The sequence below is a fragment of the Ciconia boyciana genome, chromosome 7 (assembly GCF_034638445.1).
Source record: "Ciconia boyciana chromosome 7, ASM3463844v1, whole genome shotgun sequence".
Taxonomy (NCBI): Eukaryota; Metazoa; Chordata; class Aves; order Ciconiiformes; family Ciconiidae; genus Ciconia; species Ciconia boyciana.
The window spans coordinates 26,175,651-26,201,480 of record NC_132940.1 but is presented as its reverse complement, the minus strand read 5'-3'; the positions used below and the strand labels follow the sequence as shown (position 1 = coordinate 26,201,480).

General features: G+C 36.2%; 1 protein-coding gene across 1 annotated transcript in view; it reads right to left on the bottom strand.

The window, feature by feature from the left end:
* The window catches only part of DENND1B (DENN domain containing 1B), a 170,212-nt gene that overhangs the window by 72,330 nt on the left and 72,052 nt on the right, over positions 1–25,830 (bottom strand). The window contains exons 6-10 of the mRNA XM_072867433.1: positions 18,220–18,289; positions 16,224–16,304; positions 13,399–13,458; positions 11,511–11,564; positions 7,948–8,058 (exon numbers count right to left, since the gene is read on the bottom strand). Coding sequence (XP_072723534.1) covers positions 7,948–8,058; positions 11,511–11,564; positions 13,399–13,458; positions 16,224–16,304; positions 18,220–18,289 — 376 coding nt within the window. The remainder of the gene's footprint in view (positions 1–7,947; positions 8,059–11,510; positions 11,565–13,398; positions 13,459–16,223; positions 16,305–18,219; positions 18,290–25,830) is intronic.

The following is a 25,830-nucleotide window of genomic DNA, read 5'->3' as shown; positions in this document are numbered from 1 at the left end:
GTCTCCTGGGTTTGTGAGGTTTTTTTAGTATTATTCACTTCCTTTTATCATTATTTCTGGGGGAAGGAAAGGGAAGAGAAGAGTGTTATTCATGAATTTGACAGCACTTCATATACAAATCAATTTCATTCTTTTCTTGCAATTCTTGATTCACAAAGCAGCATTATGGCATCATTCTTGTGCATTAGTTTGGAAAGGAGAAGAAAAGACTGCAGACGCTGTTTGCTCCTTGCCTATGGCTCCAGGAGTAACATGTTTCCCAACAATGGAAGCTGAGCAGAAAAAAAAATTGAAGTGGTAGTAGACAGGTGAGGGCTCAACAAGGAATACCACTGGCATATTGTGCTTACACTAAGGACCTACATGCACTTTTACAGATAATCAGAGCTATCTATATAACAAAGTAGGTGTGGATGGCATAGAAAAAGCCACGTAACTCAATTCAGTTACTCATTTTCTTCATCCCACAATGGTTTTTAGTATTTTTCATAGGTTGAAAATGAAACTTCTGGAAGTTAGTTGTCAGCTTTTATCCCTAACACGTTACAGATTAGGTTAACTAACAGGTCTCTTCTGATATTTGTTTATCCTATAATAAACTAATTATGCTTCTTTACATCATCTGTTCAATAATTTCAGTTTCCTCATATTTCTTCATTTAATCTCTGTACATTCTTGATAATTCGTTTATTCTCATTTTGACATTCATTCATTTCTTAACTTCTTTATCTCTTCCTCTCTCACAAAAACACAGAACACCACAAACATATACATCTTTTTGTCCCTTTTCCTGACCATCTCCTGACTCCCCCTTTACTCCCTCCTTTATTTTATGACCTGTCTCCATAGAGGAAGGGCTACTCTCCCTTAAAACAAGAGAGTTCTGCAAATGTTTCCCACTTCTGAAAGGAGAGTTTCCAGGAAAATAATTTTTATTAACATTTCCTCCCCCAGAGTAACTCCATGGTATGTTCTTCTGCCATACACTAATTAAGAAGCAGCAGGGAACAGCTTCCTTGTGAATAGCTGACAGACAACTTATTTACTGCAAGCAAGAGTAGAGATAACCACTGACTATGTTATAGTTCATCTCGTCATTGGTAAATTTTGGAAAACAAGAGTGATAAAGCAGCAGTGACTGAAAAAGGGGAAAACTTGCCATAATGGCACACCAGAACGGAGAGCTGGTATTACACTCCCACACCTTTCAGTAACTCGTCATCACATCTTATGCTTCATACGACCACCAATTACTTCAGTGGTCTTTTTTTTAGGGGGTGAGACAGTTCTGGTCAACAGAATACGGACTCTTTCACTTTCAGTTCTCATACAGCCCAACCACAAAGGACTCAGTACTTAAAGGCTTCTCTTAGATTGCATATGCCCACAGCAGCATCTGCACTGGCTATACACAGCATTTTGTTCCGGCAGTTTTTACTGAATTGCCAAAGATTATATGAATTGGAAAAAGAAACAACTTTTGCCCCAGATTATCTTAATCTTGGATTTGTTCTTTTTCCTGAAAGTGATAGTAAGTGAAAAAATTAGTTTTGAAATGAATTTGTAGATCTGTCTTTCTGTCTACATTCTTTTCTTTTACAGTGTGGTTTTTTGGTTTTTTGTTTGTTTGGGGTTTGGTTTTTTTGTTTTGGGTTGTTTTGTTTTTTTTTATAAAACCCAGTGATACAGTTCTTCATGGTTTACACAGATGGCAGGTAATAGCAATCTGCAACTTTTTCTTGTTTTTTCCCCCTCTCATTAAACGAAAAAGAATTTTAATCATTTGCTGACCACACATTTCAATTTATTTTCACAAATTCTTTCACAATTATTTCTCCTAATATTATGCTGTGGCAATAGGAAAACTATTCTAAACTTCAAGACTGGAGGAGCTTTCCAGGTCTGGCTGAATATCCTAACCACATTTTGATTCCACATTGACATCCCACAGCTTCATTGCTAGAAGTACACTCCCTACGGGTGTCCCAATGGGACCTTAATGCACCCACAACACGCACCTCTGCCCAGTTTATCTGAACCATAAAAAAAAAAATTAAGCACCACTTCTTGTCTGCTCCCAGATCAAATGGTCTAATTGACCTAATATTCCAAAATTAATTCTAATTATGCTTCTGGGAGCTAAGTGAGTATCAGCAGAATATCTGTTCTGCCTTGCAAGTTAATGATAAATTCCCATCCTTTTCTTGTTTTCCAAGAACTAAATTTAGCCCTTGAACATTGCTGGCCACTATGTACTACATCACAGGAATTTGAGATACAGATTAAGTTTTAAATCTATAATTTTTTAAATTATTGGAAGAGTATTATTTACAAACAGATCTGCCATACACTTCATAAATACATTTTTAGATAAAACTGTGACTGCACTACAGTGCACAATTAAAATAAATTAGATGCTATAGTTTGTTTAATCAGAACCGGGAGCATCACCCTAGCACAGGGCAATGTGAGGATGTCACCAAGCTGTATGACAGCTCCCAGTGCCACTATTTTCTCCAACATGGAAAGTCTGTATGGAGCCAATTGTTCCACTGCCTTGGATCCTTAGTCTGCACCAGAGAAGTAGCTCCATAAATAGCCGTCTTTGAACTCAGAAACATAAAAATACAAAAGAGGATCTTTCTGTCTTTCCAGGCTCCACACTAACGTGCACTGTGCTCCAAAACCACATCCCAGCAATCTGGCCTAGTCACAAAGCAGTGCTTGGCAGTTTTTTTAACCATATCCATGAACCTCCAACATGTAAACCACAGAGACATTTAAGTGAAGCGAGAGAAATAGACAACCACCACAGTTGTTTTCTGTTTCAGTTGACGATATTACTGCCTTGGGACATACAGATTTTTCGAATAAACTCAAAAATCTTGGATTTAGGGTCAGATGCAGGAGGAACAAAGCGATTCACAAAGACAACGTGTTTAGAGTAAGCGGTGTTTCGCTTTCTCTAGCAGCAGCTGGTATTACATTCTCCAAGGAGCCTCTGCATCTTCCCAGTGCCTGAGCGACCATGGATAGTGTGACCGTACCTGAACAAGACTAGCGAGGCAAGGAACATGAAGCCACTGCTCAGTCCAACTAACTATGGTGACTGAGGGCAACTGCAGAAAGCTCTCTTTGCATATAAGCAACAATAAAAGTTATTCCACAAATGTATGTTTGTGTGTAAATTTATATTCAGTGCTCCTTCACCACCAAGAAAAAAAATCTGTATATTTTATTGACATAAACATTTGTTTTTATAGGGATCACCAAAGAAACCTACAGCCAGCGCGAAGCAGAACTTTGTAACCACCATGCTCTCAGACACATCAGACTTGTATTATCTGAAACAAATACTGGTCAAAATGGATATAACGTTTAGACATTTGCTTTAAAGTGTAGCATCCTTTCCACCTGCCAGTGTAGGCCACAGAAGATACACTCTAGTTAGCATATTACTGACAGGATGATGAGAAAGCTCCTGTCAGACACGGGCCAGCCGGGTGTTTGAGACAAAATGCACAGCCCCAGCTGACTAGTTAGGGAAAGACTGGTGAGGTACAATTACAGAGGCATATGACAAGCTTTCATGCTTGAGTGACTTGAGAACCGATGACATGGCTTTAAACACCAATCCTTCCTACCTCCGGTCACAAAACAGCAATAAGTCAACTGATGCACTGTTGTAAAATCATGATTTATTCCTTTGCTTTGAATACATGAGAGTGTGGTATGATGTTCTGGTAGACTACCACAGCAGGTGCACTTGGGGCCGAAACATCTAGGGCCTGCCTCCAGCATGCATAAAATCAATGCTGTAGTTCAGCCTTCCTGGAAAAGCCATCCCCAGCACTTTAATAATTTATAGAAAGACTGAATTAAAAAATTATTTGTACTGAAACTCATACAGCTCCATGCAACTAATAAGAATACATGCAGATGCAGTGATGTGTGAGAAAATGGTGCTGTGCAAGAACATACAGCATGACATTTAGGAAAGGTCTTCCTTTTACAGCTAAAGTGAAACAACTAACAGCCACCTCTGTGAATAGATCAATTCCTTTGTTTCATTCATCCTTTCATTTAATCCAAAGCCATATAATTTGTTTCCCTTTCATAGTTTACTGTTCAAAAGCCAGAAATGGTAATTTTTGCTACAAACAGATCTTACAGAGCATAATCCTCAGGCTAGCTGAATCCACCTCACTGTAACACTAAGCCTGAAGCAAGCTGTGAGGTTGGTGATAATCACATTATTAAAGTGGTTGGAAAGTCAAGCTAATACAGGAATCAACAGTTAGGGCAAATAATGACCCAGAAGCTACGACAGAAAGGAGCGGCGGGAAGTTTCCACTTCTGTCTTGGTGGTAATTGGTGGGGCAAGCAGACAAAGATCTCCACCAAAGGAGTTTTTTTAGGGGGTAAAAACACAGAAAATCAATTTAAAAGAAACTTGCAAAGAATACACACCAATTGCAAAAATCAGAAGATGCATATAAAACAAATGCCACTTGGCTGAACTAAACCATAAGCTGACAACTGAAACATACCCTCAGGATAAAATGGTACTTATCATCATCTTTTTCTTTTTTAGTTAAAAAACTCTACTCAACAGCTTAAAATAGGCAACCTTCTTTTCTCTTTCTCTTTTTTTCTCCAAAGTAAACCTTCTTTTTAAATATAGCATCATTTTTCCCCCTTTTTCCATAAGGGGGCTGATCCTTTACTTGAGTATAATGAAAGCATGAAATTTATAGGGCAGAAATGCTAGACAAAGAATTCCTGTGCATAAGTAAGTGTAGTTTTCCATTCCTGGCCCCCCACAAGAAGGGCAAGGAGAAAGTGAGCAAGGCCTTGAATTATGCCTTTTGTTATCAGTCACTGCTCTGAGATAGTGAACCGAAACAGAGCTGGTAACTCGAAGGTGACATCACAACCCAGTCTCCATGAACTGACATGAACACTTGATATTCAGTTAACCCCAAAGATAAGGCCCAACTCCCTTAACAGAAAGTTGGACTTGATAGCACTGTTTTTGAACAAATAATCTTTAAGTATCAAGCTGTAATTTAGGAATATTAAAACACAGCCTTTGCAACACACAGTACCAGTCTGCTGTGTTTTGTACACAACAGTAAAACAGCACAAAGCTAGCAAATGCTAATGTCCAAATACACTCCATTTGCTTATTTGTATTATATTAAGCAATCCAACATTTGACAGAAGAAATATCTTATGCCAAAAACACATTTAGTCATTCTTGGCAATTCATTTAAATTCTCACAGGAGATACTGAGAAGTGTTTAATTGGCTTTTTAAACTATCTTGCTCTGTAAAGAAGCAAGCTTCACATCAGTCCCATTCTGTTTATGAAAGAGATTAGCAGGTAGCAGTTCTCACTGAAGTTCCTCATAAGCCAGGTCTATTTTTCTGTTTTATCAGAACTCACTAGTGCAAGTGAAAATTAACCCAGTCCTATATCAAAAGTGGATCTGACATGATGTGGCAGTAATTTCGTTTAGCTATGACATAAGTAATGCTAGCAGACTGAAAAAATAACCAGAAGAAAGTGAAATTGATGTGCTATCTCTTTTTGGACTTGACCTGCAATCTACTATTTACATTCACAGCTTGGGGACGTTCTTCAGGATGTTCAAATGCCACTACAAGTGTCTGCTACTGCTACCCATCCTTGTCCAGGAGAGCGATATAAATTATTTTCAAGTGAGGACACCATCAAGATGACTATTACTTCATGAAAGGTTTTGGAATAAACAGCTGTATTTTGAACAAAGTTAAAGTTTCTCACAAGCAGCATATTATATCTGTTGTTCTGTAATGACTTCCAAAGAGCTTGGAATCTGAACATAAAAATAAGGTGGTCTAGATCAGCGCAGTGTGATTCTGATACCTCCTCTTCTCTTGTCCTATCACAGCAACAGAGATCAGCTGAGATGTTCAGCCTAATAAAAATAAGTCTTAAGAGGATCCAAGTGTAGGCTGAGAGTACAATTCTAAATCATGTTAAGCAGACAGACATGTGCCCACCACAGAATTAATCTTCCACAGGCACAGAGCTGCCATCATGATTCCTATCTCCTCTCTACTGGAGCAGTAAGAGAGGTTTGACTGGGGCATCATCGGAGCTGAGGGTTTTTTATGGTGTATTTTTTTCTTTTTTTCTTTAATATAGCAAGCTGGGTCCCAGACTAGCAAACTGAAAAAACAAAAAACCAAACCAAATTCCACGCGTTAGCTACATCATGCGAACTTCTACTAAGCCAGGTTCTTTGAAAGGGCTTTCCCTTCAAATTCTCTTCACCGATTTGGGCGGTCTTATTACTATGTTGTAATGCTCAATTCTTCCCCTAGCCATTTGGGGGGGGGGGGGGGGGGGGGGGAACGGGACACGGACACACGACACGACACCACACAACAGGGGAAGACATAAGTGTGACAGAATATGGAATTTTCCTAAGATAAAGTAAAATCTTTGGTGGTTAAAAATATATCATAGACTAGTAATTTGAAGATTCCTTATATTCATTCACTATTTATTTTTCTGGTTTTCTGTTGTTTATGTGGCCTCTGCTTATACAACCCCCTGTTTCCTTTACTCTCCAATCACCATGGACTTACTTAGCTCCATATTCTGAAAACCACTGGTAAAGTGCTGTCTTTGTGCATTCCCCTAACTGCAATGGTGACAGCAGATTCAGGGACCCAACACTGTGGTGTTTGAAAAAAAAAAAAGAAAATAAGGCAGTTACATAATTGGCAACTACCACCTAGAATCGTAAAACCTGTAAGCCTCTTATGGCGATTCTGAATCTTCTCTATCTTCAATTTACTTTTGACTCAAAAGAATTTAAAGGGGTTTTATCCACTATTTATAATCCAAAAATTCTCAATCCTTACATGCACATGTACGTATTGGAAATCAGCACCTGCAAGTCTTTGAAAATACTAATTTTTAGTACTATATCCAACCTTGTACCTGTGTTGAAAATAACTGTTCATTTATTTGGTAGTACAATTAGCAGTGTTCAGGAACATAAAGTCGATTTTCCACCATAGAAAGCATACCAAACAAAGTGTTTTATGCAGTACTGTTGAAAAAAAATAAAGGTATTTTCAATGACTGTGCTTAACAGGCTAAAGATTCTGCATAACAAATATACTCTGATGGAAGTTGGTTATAAAGTGACAGTCTTGTACTAACGCAAAATTAATCTTGGGAATTTTTTTCAAAATATAGGATATTTTAAAAACTCATAAGGTTCTGTGAAGAGTAAAACAAAATAACATCTGAATATTTAAGCATACTTTCAAAATGAAACACAACATTCTTTTATTAAGCAGTCTAAGCTGGCATAAGGGGAAAAAAAAAAAAGAACATTTTAATGTGGGCAGTAGCCTAAAACCTTTAATAAAACCTCTAATAAAAAAAAATGTTATTTTGAGTTGTACGTTATTATCAGTCTGAAGAGCTGCTCCAAATCAGAGCTATTACAGTATGCACTCCCAAACCACTCTAACAAAGATGAATCTACCTATTACCAGGTTAGGATAGCAGCTATTATTATGGACCCTTGATTTCTTTCAAGTAGCTCCAATGGAATAAGCCACAAGTGAATAATAAAGATCTTATAATAGCCCTTAAGAATTCTTTTTAGGTTAGAAGGCATAGAAATGAACTCAGGAGAGTTAAAGAACTCTCATCTCCTGATAAGAAAAATAATTAACCTGACTTAATGTATCTGAGTAGGTCTTATATAAATCAGACTTTTGTACTTCAAGAGCCAGACTAAAACCATATATCAGAAAAGTATGTAGATATTGTCTTATAAGTACACATGGAACATATCTAAAACCACAAAGGTCTGCAGGTCATTTTGTGAAATGTTCAATATATTCTACTTGAAAGGAAACGTGTGAAGTACTTACAGTGCTTAGTTTCCTAGAGGTAATAATGATTCGTCTCTCATGCAACATACTGGCATAAAGTTGCAGCATGTTGTTCACATCCACAGCAACAAAATATTCAGTGAGGTTTCTCTGTTTAAATAAATAAGATGTTAACAATATAGCAACAGTTAGTAGCTAAGTGGAACATTTTACATATTACTTACAAAAATTTTTGTCCAATTAGTAGGTGGAAAAAAACCAACCCAAAACTGTGAAAGAAACCCCTTTGCATTAAAATTTGCATGCTTTAAGAATAATTGACTGGGTTTTAAAGCCAATGAAAAACTAACTTTGGTGTAAGTTATTAATATTTTGCTCATTTGATTATGCTTGTGAATTTAGGTTTGCCCTTTTTAAATTTGAAAAAATATGAAATTTGGTATTACATCAATAGCACCATATGCTATTAAGGTAACCAATACTTTTAACTCAGGAACAGATCTTCCACCACTGCAGTAACTGTTCTGTCATAGCTACAAGAATAAAACTGTGCTATTTTGCCAGGCTTTCCCAAAGTCAACACGTTGTATTCTACTTCAATACAGCAAAAGAGTTTGTTGAAAAACACCAAGCTTTTCCTTGAACTGTATGCACCAGGACACCAAACGTCCAGCAGCACCGGTAGAAGGCACTGGGTCCTGCAGCCACTCTTTTTGCCCCTGATGAGAAACCCACTGCCACCCCCACTGTGGGGTTTAATGAAAAGCAAAGTAACCAGCACCTCTTATTTATAGTTCAGGCAACGCAAAAGTGGGGGAAAAAGAGAAAAAGGCTGGGGGGAAGGATCTCTGTGTTCCAGTATTTCTGCATGGCACAGTGCCAGAGAGATACAAGTTCTGAGTAAGCTAAAACAGCTACCAGCAAAAATGCATAGGAAAACAGCAAGTTTTTGTAAACGTTACAGAATATGTATGAAAATACAGTAATGCACCCCACAATATACAAAACATTTAATTTCACACATTCATTATCATATCTGCAACCAGAACTCTTACTCATCTCTTCTCAGGAACAACATATTACTAAACGTTAACTTAGGAGGTCTATCAACTATATGCACCAACCCAATGATAGAAACCTGAAGAGTGGAACTGTTAGTCTATACTGGATATGGCCAACACATGGCCGCAAGGTAATGCACCCCTGAAATAAAAGCAACAGCAAGACAAGTGGTAACGGCTTCAGAGCAGGGTGACCCCCCTGACTGCCAGCACCCGCCCCCGCAGGGGCCAGGACACAGTGGCTGGCTGTGGCCTCTCCGGCTCATGGCCCTCTGCAGTCAGGGAGCACAGCAAGGGGCAGAGCTGCTGTTCACCAGCTGCTGGTTTATCTCCTTACAGATTCTACTATATCAAAAGCTAACTTTATTTAAAGCCTGGATGATGATCAGAAGGTTGACCTCCTTTTTGGATATACTGCAATATTGAATAAAAAAAGATACTGAAAATACAAATGAAGATCCAATGGATGATCCAGTTTCATGTAAATTCAGAAATGCATTATTTATTCAAAGACACGGAGTATAGAGTTATTCTTGATCCATGCTGCATAAAATTTTGGAAGAGATAAATACAAGAGCGCTAAGGCTACACACACTGCATTTAGAAAGAAACTCTGGTGTTTCAAGTGCTACTTTTTAACTGGTTGTCAGAGACTGATGCACCATGATAATTTGAGTCCAATTTACCTTGGACACCCTCCAACACTGTAGTTGATAATGGTATGCTGATTCTGTGTTGCAAAAGTTGTGGTAAAAAGAGTTTGCAATCTTGTACAGAACAATATATCTTTGGGAGACAGTCACAGTTATTTCTGCATTACATCTGAAAAGTTACTGCCCCTGAAATACGTGAAGCTTACAACAAAGAATAAGAAAATTCATTTTATTGCTAATTTACTGTAATTACCTCATCTCTTCACTCCCTGCATGTTCTAACCCTCCATTAGTACCATACTATTTTGATTCATACTGGAAGGATGAGACTTTTATAAATGGAGTAAAAAATAATTATAGAAAGGCACCATGAAAATTACTTTTCCTTTCTCCCACAGAATCAGAAAAATAAATACACAGTGGCACCATCACAAGATCCTCCATCAGCCAGAGGCCCAGAGAGAAGCTTCCCCACATTTTCTTCAAGTTGAACACATAACACACCTTCTAACCTCCAAAGCTATGTTTTATTAGAACCCCAAATACTAAGCTAGAACAAGAGAATTCTTTAAAATAGGGGAATTCAACCCATAGGGGAAACAGATGAAAATAAACATTTAAAAACTAAGCCCTGTCCTGCCCAAATAGCCCTTGCAACAAGGGTCCTCTCTTTTACTCCCCTGTCCAGCAACTTTCCATGGTTTTCTGGATTGCAACAAGGGTCGTGCCATCTTCTCTGGGTCCCTGGTGCAGACTCCTTTCCACAACCATAGACGTACACGCAGGCCTCCTCTCTGCTACGAGTGCCCTACCGCTCCTCGCCGACCCAGGCTTCCCCGGCTCCGTTTCCTTCCCTTGCCCGTCCCACCCTGCGGCCCAGGAGCCGCTGCCCGCCTGGGACGCTGAGGGGCACAGCCTCCCCTCTCACCCGCAGCGCGGAGGCAGGGAGCGGGTGATCGGGACGCCTTCCCCACTGCGCCTTGCCCATGCACCACCACAGAGGCTGCGAGCACCCTTCCATCACGCTTTCTGCACAAACACCTCAAAATCTACCAAGAACAAGTTCTGCGGTACTGCGTGATTTTGTACTGTGGTGAACCCCCAACAGCTTCACTTTCAGAAGGAAGTTGTTATTTGAAAGTGTAAAAATGCACATCGATGCATCCATACTCAATTCCAGATTTAAATGCAAGAGTGGAAAGCAGAAAGTTTCGAAGCTCTTATTAGATGTTATCCAGCTAAACACATCATAGAGAATGTGATCTCAGATTTCACATTTGCAATCTACCCACAGCACTATTGAGGATTTAGCATCTACAGAATGCAAGTCTTCATTTAAAAAAAAAAAAAAAAACACATCAAAACAAAACAAAACACAAAAAAAAAACCCAAAACAAAACAAAAAAACAAACCACACCACACCACCATTCCCAGTGCATGGTTACCACCCAAACGTAAGCAGGTACGGCATGTTTTCAGAAAGCCTGAAACAATGCCTTCTTACACAAAAAATAACTGCATATCTTGATAGCTGAATTTGCAGCTTAGCAATGCAGTGTTTAAAGGGCAGGTATTCAAATATAATGAGGTGCAGAATTACAATATATTTTACATAAATAATCCCAATAAATGCAAACAAGCCAAGTAATTATGAACAAAGGGTGGATATAGCAATGGTCAAAAATGCCCTGTTAATGCTTTAAAATGGGTTAATGATGAATGCAACAGTAACTATTAGCTAAAGGTTGTAATAATAGACATTAATCACATTCTAAAAACAGTCTTGGAGAAAAAAACATCTCCTATTGATAAAAGCAGAGTTCAGCCCTACCCACAGAATGAGGTTGATACTTCTCCTAAATATTTAAAAAAGAAACTGCATACTTACGCTTTCAGGGATTGTTGGCAATCCAGTTATATCAGGAGTAATGAAATACGAGTGCTAATCAATGGGGAAAAATAATTAATAATGTATGCACACAGAAACCAAAATTTCTTTTTTAAAAAATCTAGCATTTAGGATTTCCAACCCCATCTTTGTTTAAGCAAATAGACATTTTTCCAATAGCATTCTTACCATTACTAGACAAAGAATTAAGCAGATCACGACACGAAATGACAAGCTCTGGTTCAGCACAGCACACAAACCAAGGGAACAAAACGCTGGGCTGCAGTTTTGAAATAACACTGAAATTAAGCCAGCTTTAAATGTTGTCACGAGCCTGAGAGTAGCACTGATTAACTTAAGCGTTGATTTAAAAATTGCAACCAAAAAAAAAAATGTTAAAGGACAAAATGTAAACTTAGAATGCAAAAGGAAAAATCATTCACATGAGAAAATTAATTAGAATAGAAATATTATTACTTGATATACATTCTCTTCTCTTTCCAAACATCTTTGAATCAAAAATGTCCTAACAGAAATGCAAGGTCTGACAGCTTGAGATTCTGCAATCGTTTATGAAATACATTAGCAATTTTATGCATCTTAGTTTGAGGCCATCTAGGATGTAAATATAAAATGGATTAAACTAAAAACAGATGTAATTTAAATTATTCTCATTAATCCAGTGCTTTTAGTAGTTATCAGACATGGATTTAGCTTAGTAATTCTAAGGCATTTTTGCATATTAGTCTAAATCGTGATGGACAAAAAACCTTAAGTGCATACTAAGTAAGTTTGATAATTATTGACTTTTTAGCTTTTATTTGATTTAACATGATTTTGACATTTTTCGTAGACTTTCTTTGTTTTTATAATGTATTTTAAAATTATAATTAACAACACAAAGACACAGTTTGTTTTCAAGTCAAACTTGAAAAAGATATACCAAAACATAAAGGAAATCTATAAGATATTAAAGGTGTCTTGTGTTCAAGAAAAAAAAAAAAATTATTAATACTATTAACTCTGTGTAGCAGACTTATTAAACCAGCTTGATACATTTAATAGAAAATTTTCCCCACAAATTAGGTCATTTGGCAATAGTTAAAAATTTAAGAAGAAAAAATTGGCTTAAAAAAGGCATCCCATAAACATCATAGCACTTGCACAATAAATATCCCAGGTTATTGTTTTGCATCAACAGAGGAAAAAAGCTAAGATTTTTTCTCTAGTCAAGAACAGGAAAATATTCAGATTAATGGAATGCCTACATTCTTCAGAAGTATAGCGAGAATAGAAAATTATTTCCTATATGTAATAAGGTCACAGAATATTTATCAAAAGATTTCTGAGTAATGAAGTTAATAACTTAGAGCAGTAATTATTTATAATTAACAAAGTAATAATACTTCACTCATTAAACAGAAAAGGAAGTCAGAACTGTGAGAAGCAAAGACCCATTACTGCAGTCATTAAGAGTCATAAAGCAGCAAAAATAGTGTGGTATGGAGTCCTCGCACATCTTTATGAACTCCCTTAGGAAGATGTACGACCTTGGAAGAGATAACTAAATTAATAGTTGCTGTCCTGTATAAAGTTTCCCTAAAAAGGACACCAGAAAATGCAAGTTTTGTTCATCAATTTAAGGGTTTGATTTTGGTTGCGGTTTTTACAAAAGGATTATGACGCGCACAAACATAGCTCTGAAGTTAGACTGATTTAAACAGAATAGGTACATTAATATTAGACTGCTCTTTTAGGCTAAAGACAGCAGCAGAATTTCCCAAAGGACAGGTATAAATAAGCCTGAAATCACAAGAGATATCCTATAGCAAATAATTATTTCTTTAATTACAATAGGCTTTAGAGAGTCAGTGCCTTTTAAACTCACCGATACAAGACAAGGCTGTTTTTTCAAAACTTGCTCACTTGCAAAAATCATCTCTTGGTTCTTATGCAAGATGAGAGAAAGATTGAACAATTGACTTTTTAGTTTTCCAACAAAAAGGGCAAAGCTGACTCTAATGCTTGTAATATTCCATGGTTAAAGTAATGGCTGAAAATGTTTATTCTTTGTATTCCTCCCCCATTTGAATTCAGACTTCACTAGCTTTCCCAACAACAACAAAAAAAAACCAAACAAACAAAAAATCATTTTTCTTAGCCATCTATGGGTAAAATAAAAAGCAACCCAAATTATATTTAAGCTCAGCTTTCATAGAACAAATGATCACCCCTCATAAATTTCAGCTGCAGAATATTTGTTACTGGGACCAACAGGTGAGAGTAGAACTTGGTCCCTAAGTGGACCACAGCATTTTGGTGTCCTCCTGACCAAGGATTACTGGGAAACACCATGTATCCAGATACTGGGTGTAATTTATGCATGATTATATACGTGCAATCCAAAGTACCGTTGTGGTCTGCCATCTAAACCCCGCTTCAATGTCTATGAGCCTTACCCTGCAGCACACCTGAGTAAATGAGGGGAGGGATCTTTTTAATTCTGCATCATGAAATTTGAACTAGACTCATCCTAGCACAATGAAAAGCCACCTCATGATGTCATTTCTACAATTATTTTTCAGCCTGTAACTTCTTTTTAGGTCTATTACTACTGATGGTTTCAGTCTAGCTTATTTACAATTTACGAGGAGCAAGAAAGGAACATCAATATAAAAGACTAGGCACACAAAGTTGGAGTTGAAAGTGGCCATAAACATTTCCCTGCTCCCTGTAGCACTGAGCATTACAAAAACAGAGATGCCTGTAGATCCAAAAAGCATTCTGATCCAGGCTAACCTATTCCTTCCTGCTCTGCCCTGTCTGAACCCACAATATTTGCTCGACTGTACCTGCAGCCAAGCATTTGGCAAAAGTCCTGCATTTAGATAATCATTGTTCAGCTAAAAAGATTACAAAACTCTTTGATGTAACAACCTACTGGGAACAAGAGACAATTGAGAAAAAATTTTTTTTTTCAGAAGTCAGATAATATTGAAATAAAACCAGCAAGCATCAACTTTATTGCAAGCGGCTTGTCATCCCAGTGTTGCCAGCTGCATTCACCACAACATCCATTTCTAGGTTCATCACAACATTCATTTTGAGGTAGGCAAGTTCTATGCAAGATGAACTGCAACACTGATAGCAACAGGTAGTAACACATTGCAAGAAATACAAAGAAAAATATCTTAAAAACTTCTCTATGTCCCTCTGAAACACAGTAGGATTTTTAAACGACTTTATAAAGCGTTTTAGGGTTGCCAAATTAGAATTGGTTATAATACTGCAATTAATGATAGCAAAATATTATTTGATATACAGAAGTATTCTTGGCAAAGGTACTGTGAACTGAAAATTAACTTGAAAATATTACACTGACAACAGAAAGAAAAAACAGCGACAGAAACAATTCTGACTGCAGCCCCAAAAACCAGTACGTTGTTCTCATGAAAAACAACACACAAGACTGGAAGGACTTTCAAATACAGTGGATTAGCACTGTTCAAGGGGAAAAAATATTAGGCCTCTATAGCCTAGTGAAAAAAGCCTAACAGGGAATGTGAAATATGACACATTTAAATAAAATAAAGGTAGCATTATGTTAAGCAGCAAGGGTGAGTAACTACTGGAACAGAAGTGGTAGACTCTCCATTTCTGTATGCCTTCATAATAGGGACAGATGCTTTTCTAGAGTCTGTGCTTACTTTACCTGAAGTATTGGGCCCAATCCTAAAATAAATGAGTTAAAAGTAACAGGAAATGACACAAATAAGGTCAAGATAAATAATCTAATGATCTTTCAGTATGTGCATAATGGAAGCCTTTACAAAATCACTTCTTTTTGTGCCCTGCAAACTGTGATAGTTCAATCAAGAAACAGTTATTTGCACAGTTACTTATGCGTGCAGTCATTGTAGAGATGCTGTGAATACGAACAATGTCTTGGAGACAGCAGAGGCTCTGTATTGGCTTTACATTTCATGCAGACTCCACAAATGTATTTAAACACGCATCCATATGCTATTTCTTTTAAAAAATTCAGGAACTGTAACAGTGACAGGCTCACTTTTTGATGTTTCTGCAGCAACACCACCTTGCCATACTATCAATGTCCAGTCCCACATCACGAGAAGTCAGAGCACAGAAGCAAGGCAGGCATGGACACATTCTTTCACCTAGATGTGCTGAAAGTTTCACGTAACGCAGTACACTTCTCTTACCATCTTTCCTACAGCATTTTTGCATGATCAAGCAAAACTATGAAGAATGGGAAGAAAAATGGGAAAGAAGCCAGCTTACACAGATTTTTTTTTTTCTAATCCTGCAAGTCTACCTACTCAGACATAAGAGGCAATAAAACAGAGTTAGTGTCTCCCGATTCACAGCAGGAGAAACCAAAATTATCTACATGAAACAGCTGGAAGCACAAAAAAGTAGTTCTAGTGCTGCCAGATCCTGCTGCAGTTTACTTTCTCATCCATAGAGCAAAATTCAAATTTCTGCTTCTTTATGACTATAAGAGAACAACATGAGACAAAGACAAACTCTATTCTGCACAGAGAAGAGGAAAAAAAAAAGGCTGTTCAAGCCAGTTAGTGATGGGAAGCAACCTAAGTTTACTCTTTACAAAGGGTTGTTTGGGTTTTTTTTTGTTTCAACCTTACCTACTATTTTATAGTCAGTAATAGGACTTAAAAAGAGAATACTTACCACACTTAAACTGACTAAAGCGTTCGCTTTTGGCACAGGATGGCTATACAATGATTTTAACAAATCATTTGAGTCATTCTCCTATAGGGAATATTTTTAAAAGGTAGTTAATTATTGTATAAAAACTGACTAATTACCATTTACTACACATCAAACCATATATTGACAAAGATATATATATTTAATGAGAAAGACAATTGCAATTCGCAGTGAAGTATTTAAATATTAAGTATAAAATTCAAGCCAACGTTGTATCTCAGAAAATAATTGTATCTGCAAGTTACATCCATCTCTTACATATTTCCCCATAGACTCCTTAAATGAATCACATTATTTGCAACTGAAAATAGTGTTAACATGTCTAGCTGGTCTGTGCATCTAGGACATCATCTTCCTAAAACTGTTAGCCATGATATTTGCCTATTCAAAGTTTTACTAAACATGCAGATACATAGCTATATTGTACACTTTGAAAATGATTCATCAGAGCACATAAAACAGTTAATAAGGTTTACTGAAAAGTACATGCAGCTACGGGGTTTAACTAGGATCCCCCACCTTGATCTCTAAGAGAGACATTTACTTGTCAAAGAGAAGTGGCTGGAGTTCTTGTTTGATTTAGGGTTTTCATTCAGTGTAGGGTTTTTGTTCATGGAGATTAATTCTTCTTGTTGTCAAAGTAAAACCAAAATTATCAGTGACAAGCCAGGGCCAGCTTTTAAACATACTTTTTGAGTTTGCAGGAAGCTTCTGCCTCTCCCTGCAAGAATGATGATGTTACTGGATCTCACACTAGTAAACAAGACCTTGGGTCTAGCTCTTGGTCAGACGAACAGTGCCTGGGCCAGGAGAGAGCAATGCCCTCTAACAGCCTCCTCAGCAACAGATATGACACTAGGCAATACAACAAAATACTTCCATACACAGCTAAAACCTTCTGACCCATTAAAACAGTTTTTGCAGTGTATAGGACAACAACCTTATAACCCAGCAACTTAAACTGGTTGCAGTAATAGCTGCAATGACAGAACCAGTGATCAAGAAACAAAGGAGAAGACAATCCCTCCCCCTTCTGTCAAATACAACCTTAATACCAATTTTTACCATTACAGCAAAATCGGGGCCAAAACCAAAGTCTCATTATACCATTTATAAGACTTAAACGTATTTCACACTTTACTTTCGTTAAACATAGCTAACACCAAACTATCCTACTGCATTTTCTTTTTACATAAAATGTCATCATTCTCTATAGTCCATTTACTATAATGCACAATAATTGCTTATTCTATAGTTCATATATTCTTGAAATGTCAGCTTTTCCAGTCTACAGCATATGGCTGACTATTGATGCTTTTTTTTTTTTTAATTACAATCTAGTACACTAATATAGTTAATGCAGAAAGGTATAGCTTTAATGTTCTCAGTAAAGACAGATGCCAGTATTTCCTTTCTTTTATAATCCTGGAACATGTCTAATTGCTCATGAATATGCAAACTAAACTATCATGATTCTTCACCAAATGCTGCAAGTAATTCTGTCTTGCTAGTTGAGATGACAGAATTATGAGAAATAGTTTTTAGTAATATGAAGGGTGAAACAGTACATCATATTTTATGCAGTTCTGAAAAAAGTGTTTGTAACTGATAATCAGATAGTTCCAGAGATCTACAGTTTACAATCAATACGTCATACAGATCTCCAGTGATGTGACACTTTGCTCACACTTCACCCAGGACTTGTTTATGCTAAGACTGACACTTTATAAAGGTATATTCTTAGCAGCTTTTTAAGATTAATGTGGGATTCAAGTGACAGTGGCAGCTGTAGGTTCAGATTCTTTGAATTTCAGTATGATGAATGTAAAAACTTGCTTCTAAATTCTACTAAAATTTTAAACTTGTAACAGTAGAGAATCACTTTACAGCACTTCAAATGCTGACTATTATTTCAAGGAAAATATTGTACACAAAGAAATAGAATATCTAAAATTACCTGTTCTTTAGCCAAATAATCTGCCAGGGTATTTAGGAGCTTGTAGTATACCTCAAACCATGGTAGGTAACTAAAACAGGAGGGGAAAAAGTATTTTAATAAAATATCAATGTATTTTTTCCAGTGCTTATAAAATACTGCTATGATTAATCTGACTTGCACATTTTTAAAATATTTCTACATATAAATAAAATGCATATAAAACTCTTCCCCACAAGTCTAATGGTACATCACTGATGGATTACTATGTTTCTTTATGCTGGACACCTGCTTGAAGTTCCATGAAGCATAGATTAGCTCAAAATACTTTAACTTCTCATTATTTTAAAGGCACCAAAAAATCATTTTAAACATTGCCAAATCACATTCCCATTATCTTTATTTGCTACGGCTTTCAGTAGTTATATTATTTGCAATTTTGAAATTCTACGTCCTATTGTACTTAGTGGACTGCCAGAACTGATGCTTCCCTGGAAAATGAAAAATAATTTTACCAGGGCAGACCGGGTACCCCGTATTTGACAAGTGGTACAATACTATGCAGTAGTGTAGATGTCACTTTACACGTAAGAATATTGGTCTCCCTATAAAGTCATTTCTATAGGTAGAATTAACATCTAAAAATAAGAGCACATTCACCAATATTGTGAACACACAGCACATTAATACATGAATAATGTATTAATAGACTTTAGAATAATAGAATAGTACTTAATAGACTAGAATAGACTAGACTAGAATAGAATAGACTTTAGAATTAATAGAATAATACTTAATAGACTTTTAACACAAGTCTGCAACCCGTATGCACGCAACGCTCTCAGTGAGTTAAACAGAATCCAAGATAAGTAAGACATAACTGAAGAGCATGAGAAAAGAAACTCAAACACAGTGGCATCAGTTCCATTTTTTGTCATCTATTTACAGAACAGTTACCTTTAACAGTGACATCATCAGTGACTGCATGCTACAGAACTTTCCGTAATCACTATTTAAGTCTATGACACAGATGTAATAAGTCTGGTAAACTAAATAGTACCAGTATAAATTACTCCTTATTTACAAATTACACACCTTCTCATGTCTGTTAGAATTTTAGCACAAAGAACATTACTAAAATGGTAATAGTATGGTTAATATTAGTTGTTTGAGATTACAAGCAGGGCTGTAAAGGAGATAAAGCCTGAAATGTTTTTACTACATTTCATACCCATATGTAACAATACTACACACTTTGTTATTCAGTGCAGTGTAAATCCACGGACATACTTTCAATGCATTTCTTAAAAGCTTTAGTGTGTGCTATGGACAGACCTTAAAATTTCAAAGTTATATATTTCAGGAAACATGCTATCTGCAACTGAAAAAGCCCAGTATGCAGAACCTAAAATGTTTTCCCTGGTAGGAAAAGGAAACCTGTTAGGGGAAACCCTGGCTGGTAGAGAAGCCAAGTCTACTTTTGTGCAGTGAGTCCAGTGAAGGGTTATGTTTTCCTTGTAACACCTCTGTTCTCAGTATACAGCTGGCAAGGCTTTAGAAACAGATCCCGATTCTTAGGGTAAAGAAAGAGAACAGCAGAAATCTGAACATAGTTATAGTTATGCATTTTCTAGCAATCTTACTTTGCTATCCTTATAAATGCTTAACTGCTGGTTCTTTAAAAAAAAAAAAAAAAAAAGAAAAAACCACAAAAAACCATCATGAATTTACTCTCGCCAAGCCAAAGAGACAGAGGCAATGATTTCTTTTAGAGCCACTGTATTAATGTCTTTATCACACTTTACTATACACTGTACTGGCTATTAATCAAAACTACATCAACTTCTTAATGCTCACAGACATTTTTAACGCTTGGTATTGTTGACAGTAGTTAAGGTGTGACATTATTACATTTGCTTTTCAATATATTCTTCTATAAGCATAAAAATTTACTTCATTGCACCTGTGCAAGGCCACTCACTACTTACAGGCATGAACACTGCACATCCTTGTAAAACACCCATCATAACAGGACCTAGGACTCCTGTTCTATTATCTTCTGAAATCACTTTAACCTGGTTTTACATGTCGCTGAAACACAGCGTAGATAGGCAAACAAAATTGTTCACCACAGCATTCAGAGTACCTGCAAATGTCAGAGCTATTGAACAGTTTTACCAGCCTAGAATTACAGCAGGGACTGGAACACTGTTCTAGTGTTTTGTCCAAGTCAAGGTAAAAGGTAGATATAAATCGCAAAGTATTTTTATAACACTGGACACACAAAGGGATTAGATTATCCAAAAGCTTTCCAGTCTTTTGCTATCACCTCTGCATTAGTAGTGTACATCACCACAGCATATTCTGCTGTAGAATACTCTAAAATCTTATCTGATCATTCATTTTTCATAATGAACATTTATGAACAGCTTTCTATAAAAATAAATGCTCCTACTTCAATAAAATATTAACCAAATTTCTTTCTTTTCTCTATGATCTCAGCTCCCCTCTTATTGTGAAAAGAAAAATTAAATGCAATTTTTAAGTCTATGCATAAAAAGGTCAAATTCATTATTTGAAATTAATGAACCCTAGTAGAAAGCCAAGGGGGATTTTTCTTTCATATGGCAAGGCATGCTGACCAGAGCGCTCATACAAGAATTTCTTCCCTTAGCAAAATCAGGTTGATGATACACTTTCATGTCTTCACGTAACAAAACCGCAAAGAAAAACACTAAAAACAGACTACTTAAACATAGTTTAAAAATGCCAGTTTCCTTGCTGAGCTGAAAGACTGGAAAAAGAATTGCTTTAAGCCATATAACCAGAGACACAAGGTTAATATCATTTCAACATGCCTCTCAAACCTGAAAACTTAAGGAAATCAAAACAAGTACTCCATTACATTATATGGCATGAAACCAAAGGCCACCAAGACCTGTCCTCTGTTTCTTTTCCACATAATCTTCAGTTCTTCAAAAGCACGACTTAATTGCAAAAGTTTTTGTCAATATTTTTAATTATACTGTTCTTACTGCAACAAGATATTACAAAGATCTATTGGAAAGCAAAAAAGTTCCCTTCATATTTTTCTTTTATGTATTTGCTAATTGCCATTAATTCAATGTAATAACAAATTGTTACATTTGCTGTTTTCTTAAACAATAAAGAGTGCATTTGTGTGTGTGCATATAAAATGTATCTCTGCATGCAAAGGTAAACATAAACACAGGTTGTATTTGTTCATAATGAAGACAGCTATCAGGTGGTATTTTATGTTCTCAATTCAAAGATCAAGTATAAGCTCTTTTTATTTTTTAACATCCTCAAGGCTATCAAGCAACATTTTTGTCCTCTTATATCACAGGCTGATTTTGCAAGCACATGTGTTAATAATCCTATTAATTTATTTGGACTACTCTACTAAATAGATTTATTCATAGATGAACATTCCCATGATATAGGCTTTACATCTTTATCCTGTACATTGTATTGGATAAAGCAGTGTATATGGCACTTGTGTGTGTGATAGCTAAAACCCAGAAGCATTACAGGTAAAAGAATCTTCTTAGCTTGTCCTGTTAGCAAATCTTGCAAAATTATTTAATCTTTGTTTAGCACAGAACCACCAGTCTAGGTACAGAGAAATCATCCAGCACACAAATGTCCATCAACATCTGTTAGCTTGGGTACCAATTGTTTTCAAGTCAGTGCAGAAATGCACTGTCTGCAAAAAATAGTTTTGAAATGGCTGAGTTTAACAGAGGAGACCTGTAATATATTACTCCTAACTCAAAACTGTCACACTAATATGTACCTTAACCACAGATAAAATCAAAATTAAGTCCATTACTAGAAAGACCTTACCATCATACTTGTATTCATAAAATTATTTATGAGCAGTGCATTTCATAATTAATTAGCTGTCTTACGAAAATGTCAAAAGGTTATCAATGAAGCCCCTTCACAGTAGATAAAACAGAGGAAGAACAGGGCTTTAATTTTCAATGTTAATGTATTTAGAAGCCTAAACTTCAAATAAAAATAATTTAGGTTCTTAAACTATGAAACCATTATTGGTTTCTTGTTTATTTTTCTTTAATTGTACCCTTTGTCTTTGCATTCCTCATGTTACAATCAATAACTGTTTGAGAAACAAACAACAACCTCCAACAACATACAACAATTTCTCTAAAGTTGCCACAAACCATTTCTCCCATAATAATGAAAACCATCAAAACATACAGAATATTGTTTTAGTAGCTATGTATTCCCTGGTTGAGAATACAGTGGTCTTTATTTAAAAGTACAGCCACTGCCTGTCACAAAAGCAAGAGCTCAAGATATTTCATGGTTAATTAAAAACGTACTGAGCATTTTCTTTTAATCCAAATGAGCCACAAGGCAGGAGCTCAGACTTTTATTCAAAGTCATGCATAACCCTTGTTGCTGTAAGTAGACTTCCACCTCACTGGTGCTTCTACTAGAGCTCTGATAAAACTTTTACATTCATGAGTCAAAGGTTAAATAAAGGAGAGGAAATGTTTTCTGTCAAATAGTCAGGTAACCACTAACAGTCCTGAACTATCAGCAGGAATCTAACATCTAGTAATCAAATAAAACTAAGGAAACTGCCTTTCCGTAGCTAAATGTCTAATGTCTAGGGGCTACTTTTCTGTCTGGAAAATTGACACAAAATGTGTAAAATTGAAACATTCTGCTTCTAAGGGATTTGCCTAAAGGAAGAGCGAGAAAGCTTCAAGCGTGGTCTGAACTGAAGAACTACAAAGGCTTACCACATAAACCTGTCTTCCTTATTAGACCATTTCATTTGGAAACATAGGTGACAATTTTACAGTCATAAAATTAATGAAATCTAAGACTGAGCATTCTAATGATGCATTTTGCGTTCCTCTGGATACATAAGGTCAACCTCAGAGTCCATCAACAGTTTCAAGATTTTTAACAAAACAAACTTCAGTCAAATAATTTGCACTTTGTACTAAAACTGTTCAGGTAATTCAAAAACAACTTCATGTAAACCCAGAAAGTATTATTCCTACTGCAAACAGCAATGATATTTAGAAACAATACCCAGAAGAATTATGTTTCCTTCTATTATTCAAAAGTGAACGTTGAAGTTTCTACTGTGCCACTTCAAATCTCAATTGGCAAAATTATTATTTAAATTAAAATATAAGAAGTGAAACTAGAAGAAAAGATCCAGTATAGTATATGAGCACAACAAGGTATATTACAATATTCCGATTGTGGTACCCCTCGTTCTTACGGGGCTGCATTAGCTCAACAGTTTGTGGAGAGGGAGGAGGTGACACAGCAGGATTCACACCAAGAGCTTCACAAAGCAGCTCTGCCGTTTAAAGAAAACAAAACAAAACAAAAACTTGCAAAGGGATCACACAAAACTTCTGGAGAATAATCCAAGATTTATTTTCTCATCTTACTATGGTTTTGCACTTACTTGCACTTTGAATTTGGCAACTGCAGTCAAGCTCTGCGTGATCATTTTAGACAATACTGTATCACAATTCAGTTCTTCAAACAAAAATGCCTGAGATAGCTACCTTGGAGGATTTTTATTTCACTGTATAAACATACAGAGAACTTGAACACCACATTCTGACTTGGGAGAATATTCTGTTTACACAATTCGTATATGTGTATATAAAACATAAAAAAACCCATAAAACTTACAGAAGAATTTTATATGTGCAAGTGTATTTTCTGTTTCAAATGATCCAGTTTGATCCAGGACCATGTGGCTACAAATTCAGATATTATTTCCTTTGATTATTGTTTCAGATGAAGAATGAATTATAGAGAGAAGTCCCATAAACTACAAGACTTTAATCTTAGAAGCAGCTTTAGGTTGTTGGTGTAAAACCTGAGGACAAGCACCTTTTTCTTCAGTTTTTGGTTAAGAATCCCGTTCAGCAGTTCAAATCCTATCTCTTTAGTTGCCCTAGCATAGGTTAACACATGGCCTGGTACCATCCACAAAAGACATTCACAAGAGAAAAAGCTGTGTCCTGTTCCCCACTCATCAGCCTACCCAAATTTCTATAGTATTTCCTTCTCATCACTTTGACTGGCTTGTTCCTGCTCTTCTTTTCAGACATTCTTACTTAGATTTTAGTTATTTATGACCATTTCATTTAGTTAATTTTCCAGTATTTTACTATGTCTAGTTGTCTTTGTTAAAGCCCCAGTCAGCAATCTTAATATATTCCTCTTATTTGAGGCAATATACATGTATGTGCTTATGTAGATGTGTAGTTACACATGGTATTTATGTACGCCTGCATTTGTGTGTTTATGTAAAAGTCTATGACTATTGTGTACATACCTGTGACAGACAAGTAGTTTGACTTGCTCATACATCAGAGTCCTTATGTGTATATATACACAGTGAATGTGAATTTATGCTATTTTGATATATGGAAGAGTGCAAGCGTGAACATGCATACACACTCTTTATATATAAAGACAGCATTCATTTGTTAAGATTTCTTTGATATTGGTTAATTTAAGATCATCAAGCGTGTACAAGGGAAAGCCAGATGAAATGCCAGAAGAAATCTGCTAGTGAGTCTTCTTTCACTTGGTCACTTCTAATGAATCTTGGATTCAGAGCAGAAACCAGACTGGATACTAAAACGCATTGGATGGAAATACTGATGCATTCTGTCTGTCTGAGGCAAACACAAAAAATACACAAATTGGAGAGAAACGGACTACCAAGCTAGAAGTACAATGCTATGAAGCTAGTGCTGTTACACATTCAGCTATGCATTGTAAATTTGAAATTGTCACAATAAAAGCAATGAAGGCAATGCTTTGATTATGGTTCGGTGAAAAATTATAGCTTGCCACTTCTCATTTTCCTAGTTATTTCTACCAAGTAACAGACTGTTGACTAATCTTTAGCTGACGTATGTCTGTGAGGAAACGTTAAAAGAAATATTCGAGCTTACACCAGCTGAGAATTTGCATCCTTTGCTTTGCAGCACTACATACGGTATTTAAATGTGCATACTTGAGTGTGCATAACTTATTAAACATTTGTTATTATAGCATGAGAAGCCAGCCAGCCTATGTTAGGAGCACAAGTAAAAAATTTTGTTTCTAGCTTGATGAGGGAACAAAAGGTTAATTCGGGGAAAAGAGCTAAAAGCATACACATACATTCTCTCTCTGGGCCTTAACAAATATCGACAAAATATATCGACAAAAGGTATCACAGAGAAAAGGCTTAAGTATCGTACACTCCAAAATCCTAAGAATTAAATCTTTCTGAAGTATTAATAAAGAAGTATTGGCAGAATCACAGAAAGGTGATTAATTTCCAGAATAAAATCTTCTCCTTTTGCTATTTTTATTATATGGTAGTCATTATTATTTTCTGCAATATTTATAGCAAATACTTATTTTTAAATTACTTGCCCCAAAACATCCAGTGTACTGGCTCTCAACATTAGTTTGGAATCTGTTTAAGAGCTCACAAAAGTCTTGATGTGATATTTCCAATAATTTTAAGCACTAGCCTACAAGCTTCTATATTGTCTGGTCTTTTTTTCCCCTCCGCATGTTCTTTTACTGATATTCTTTTAC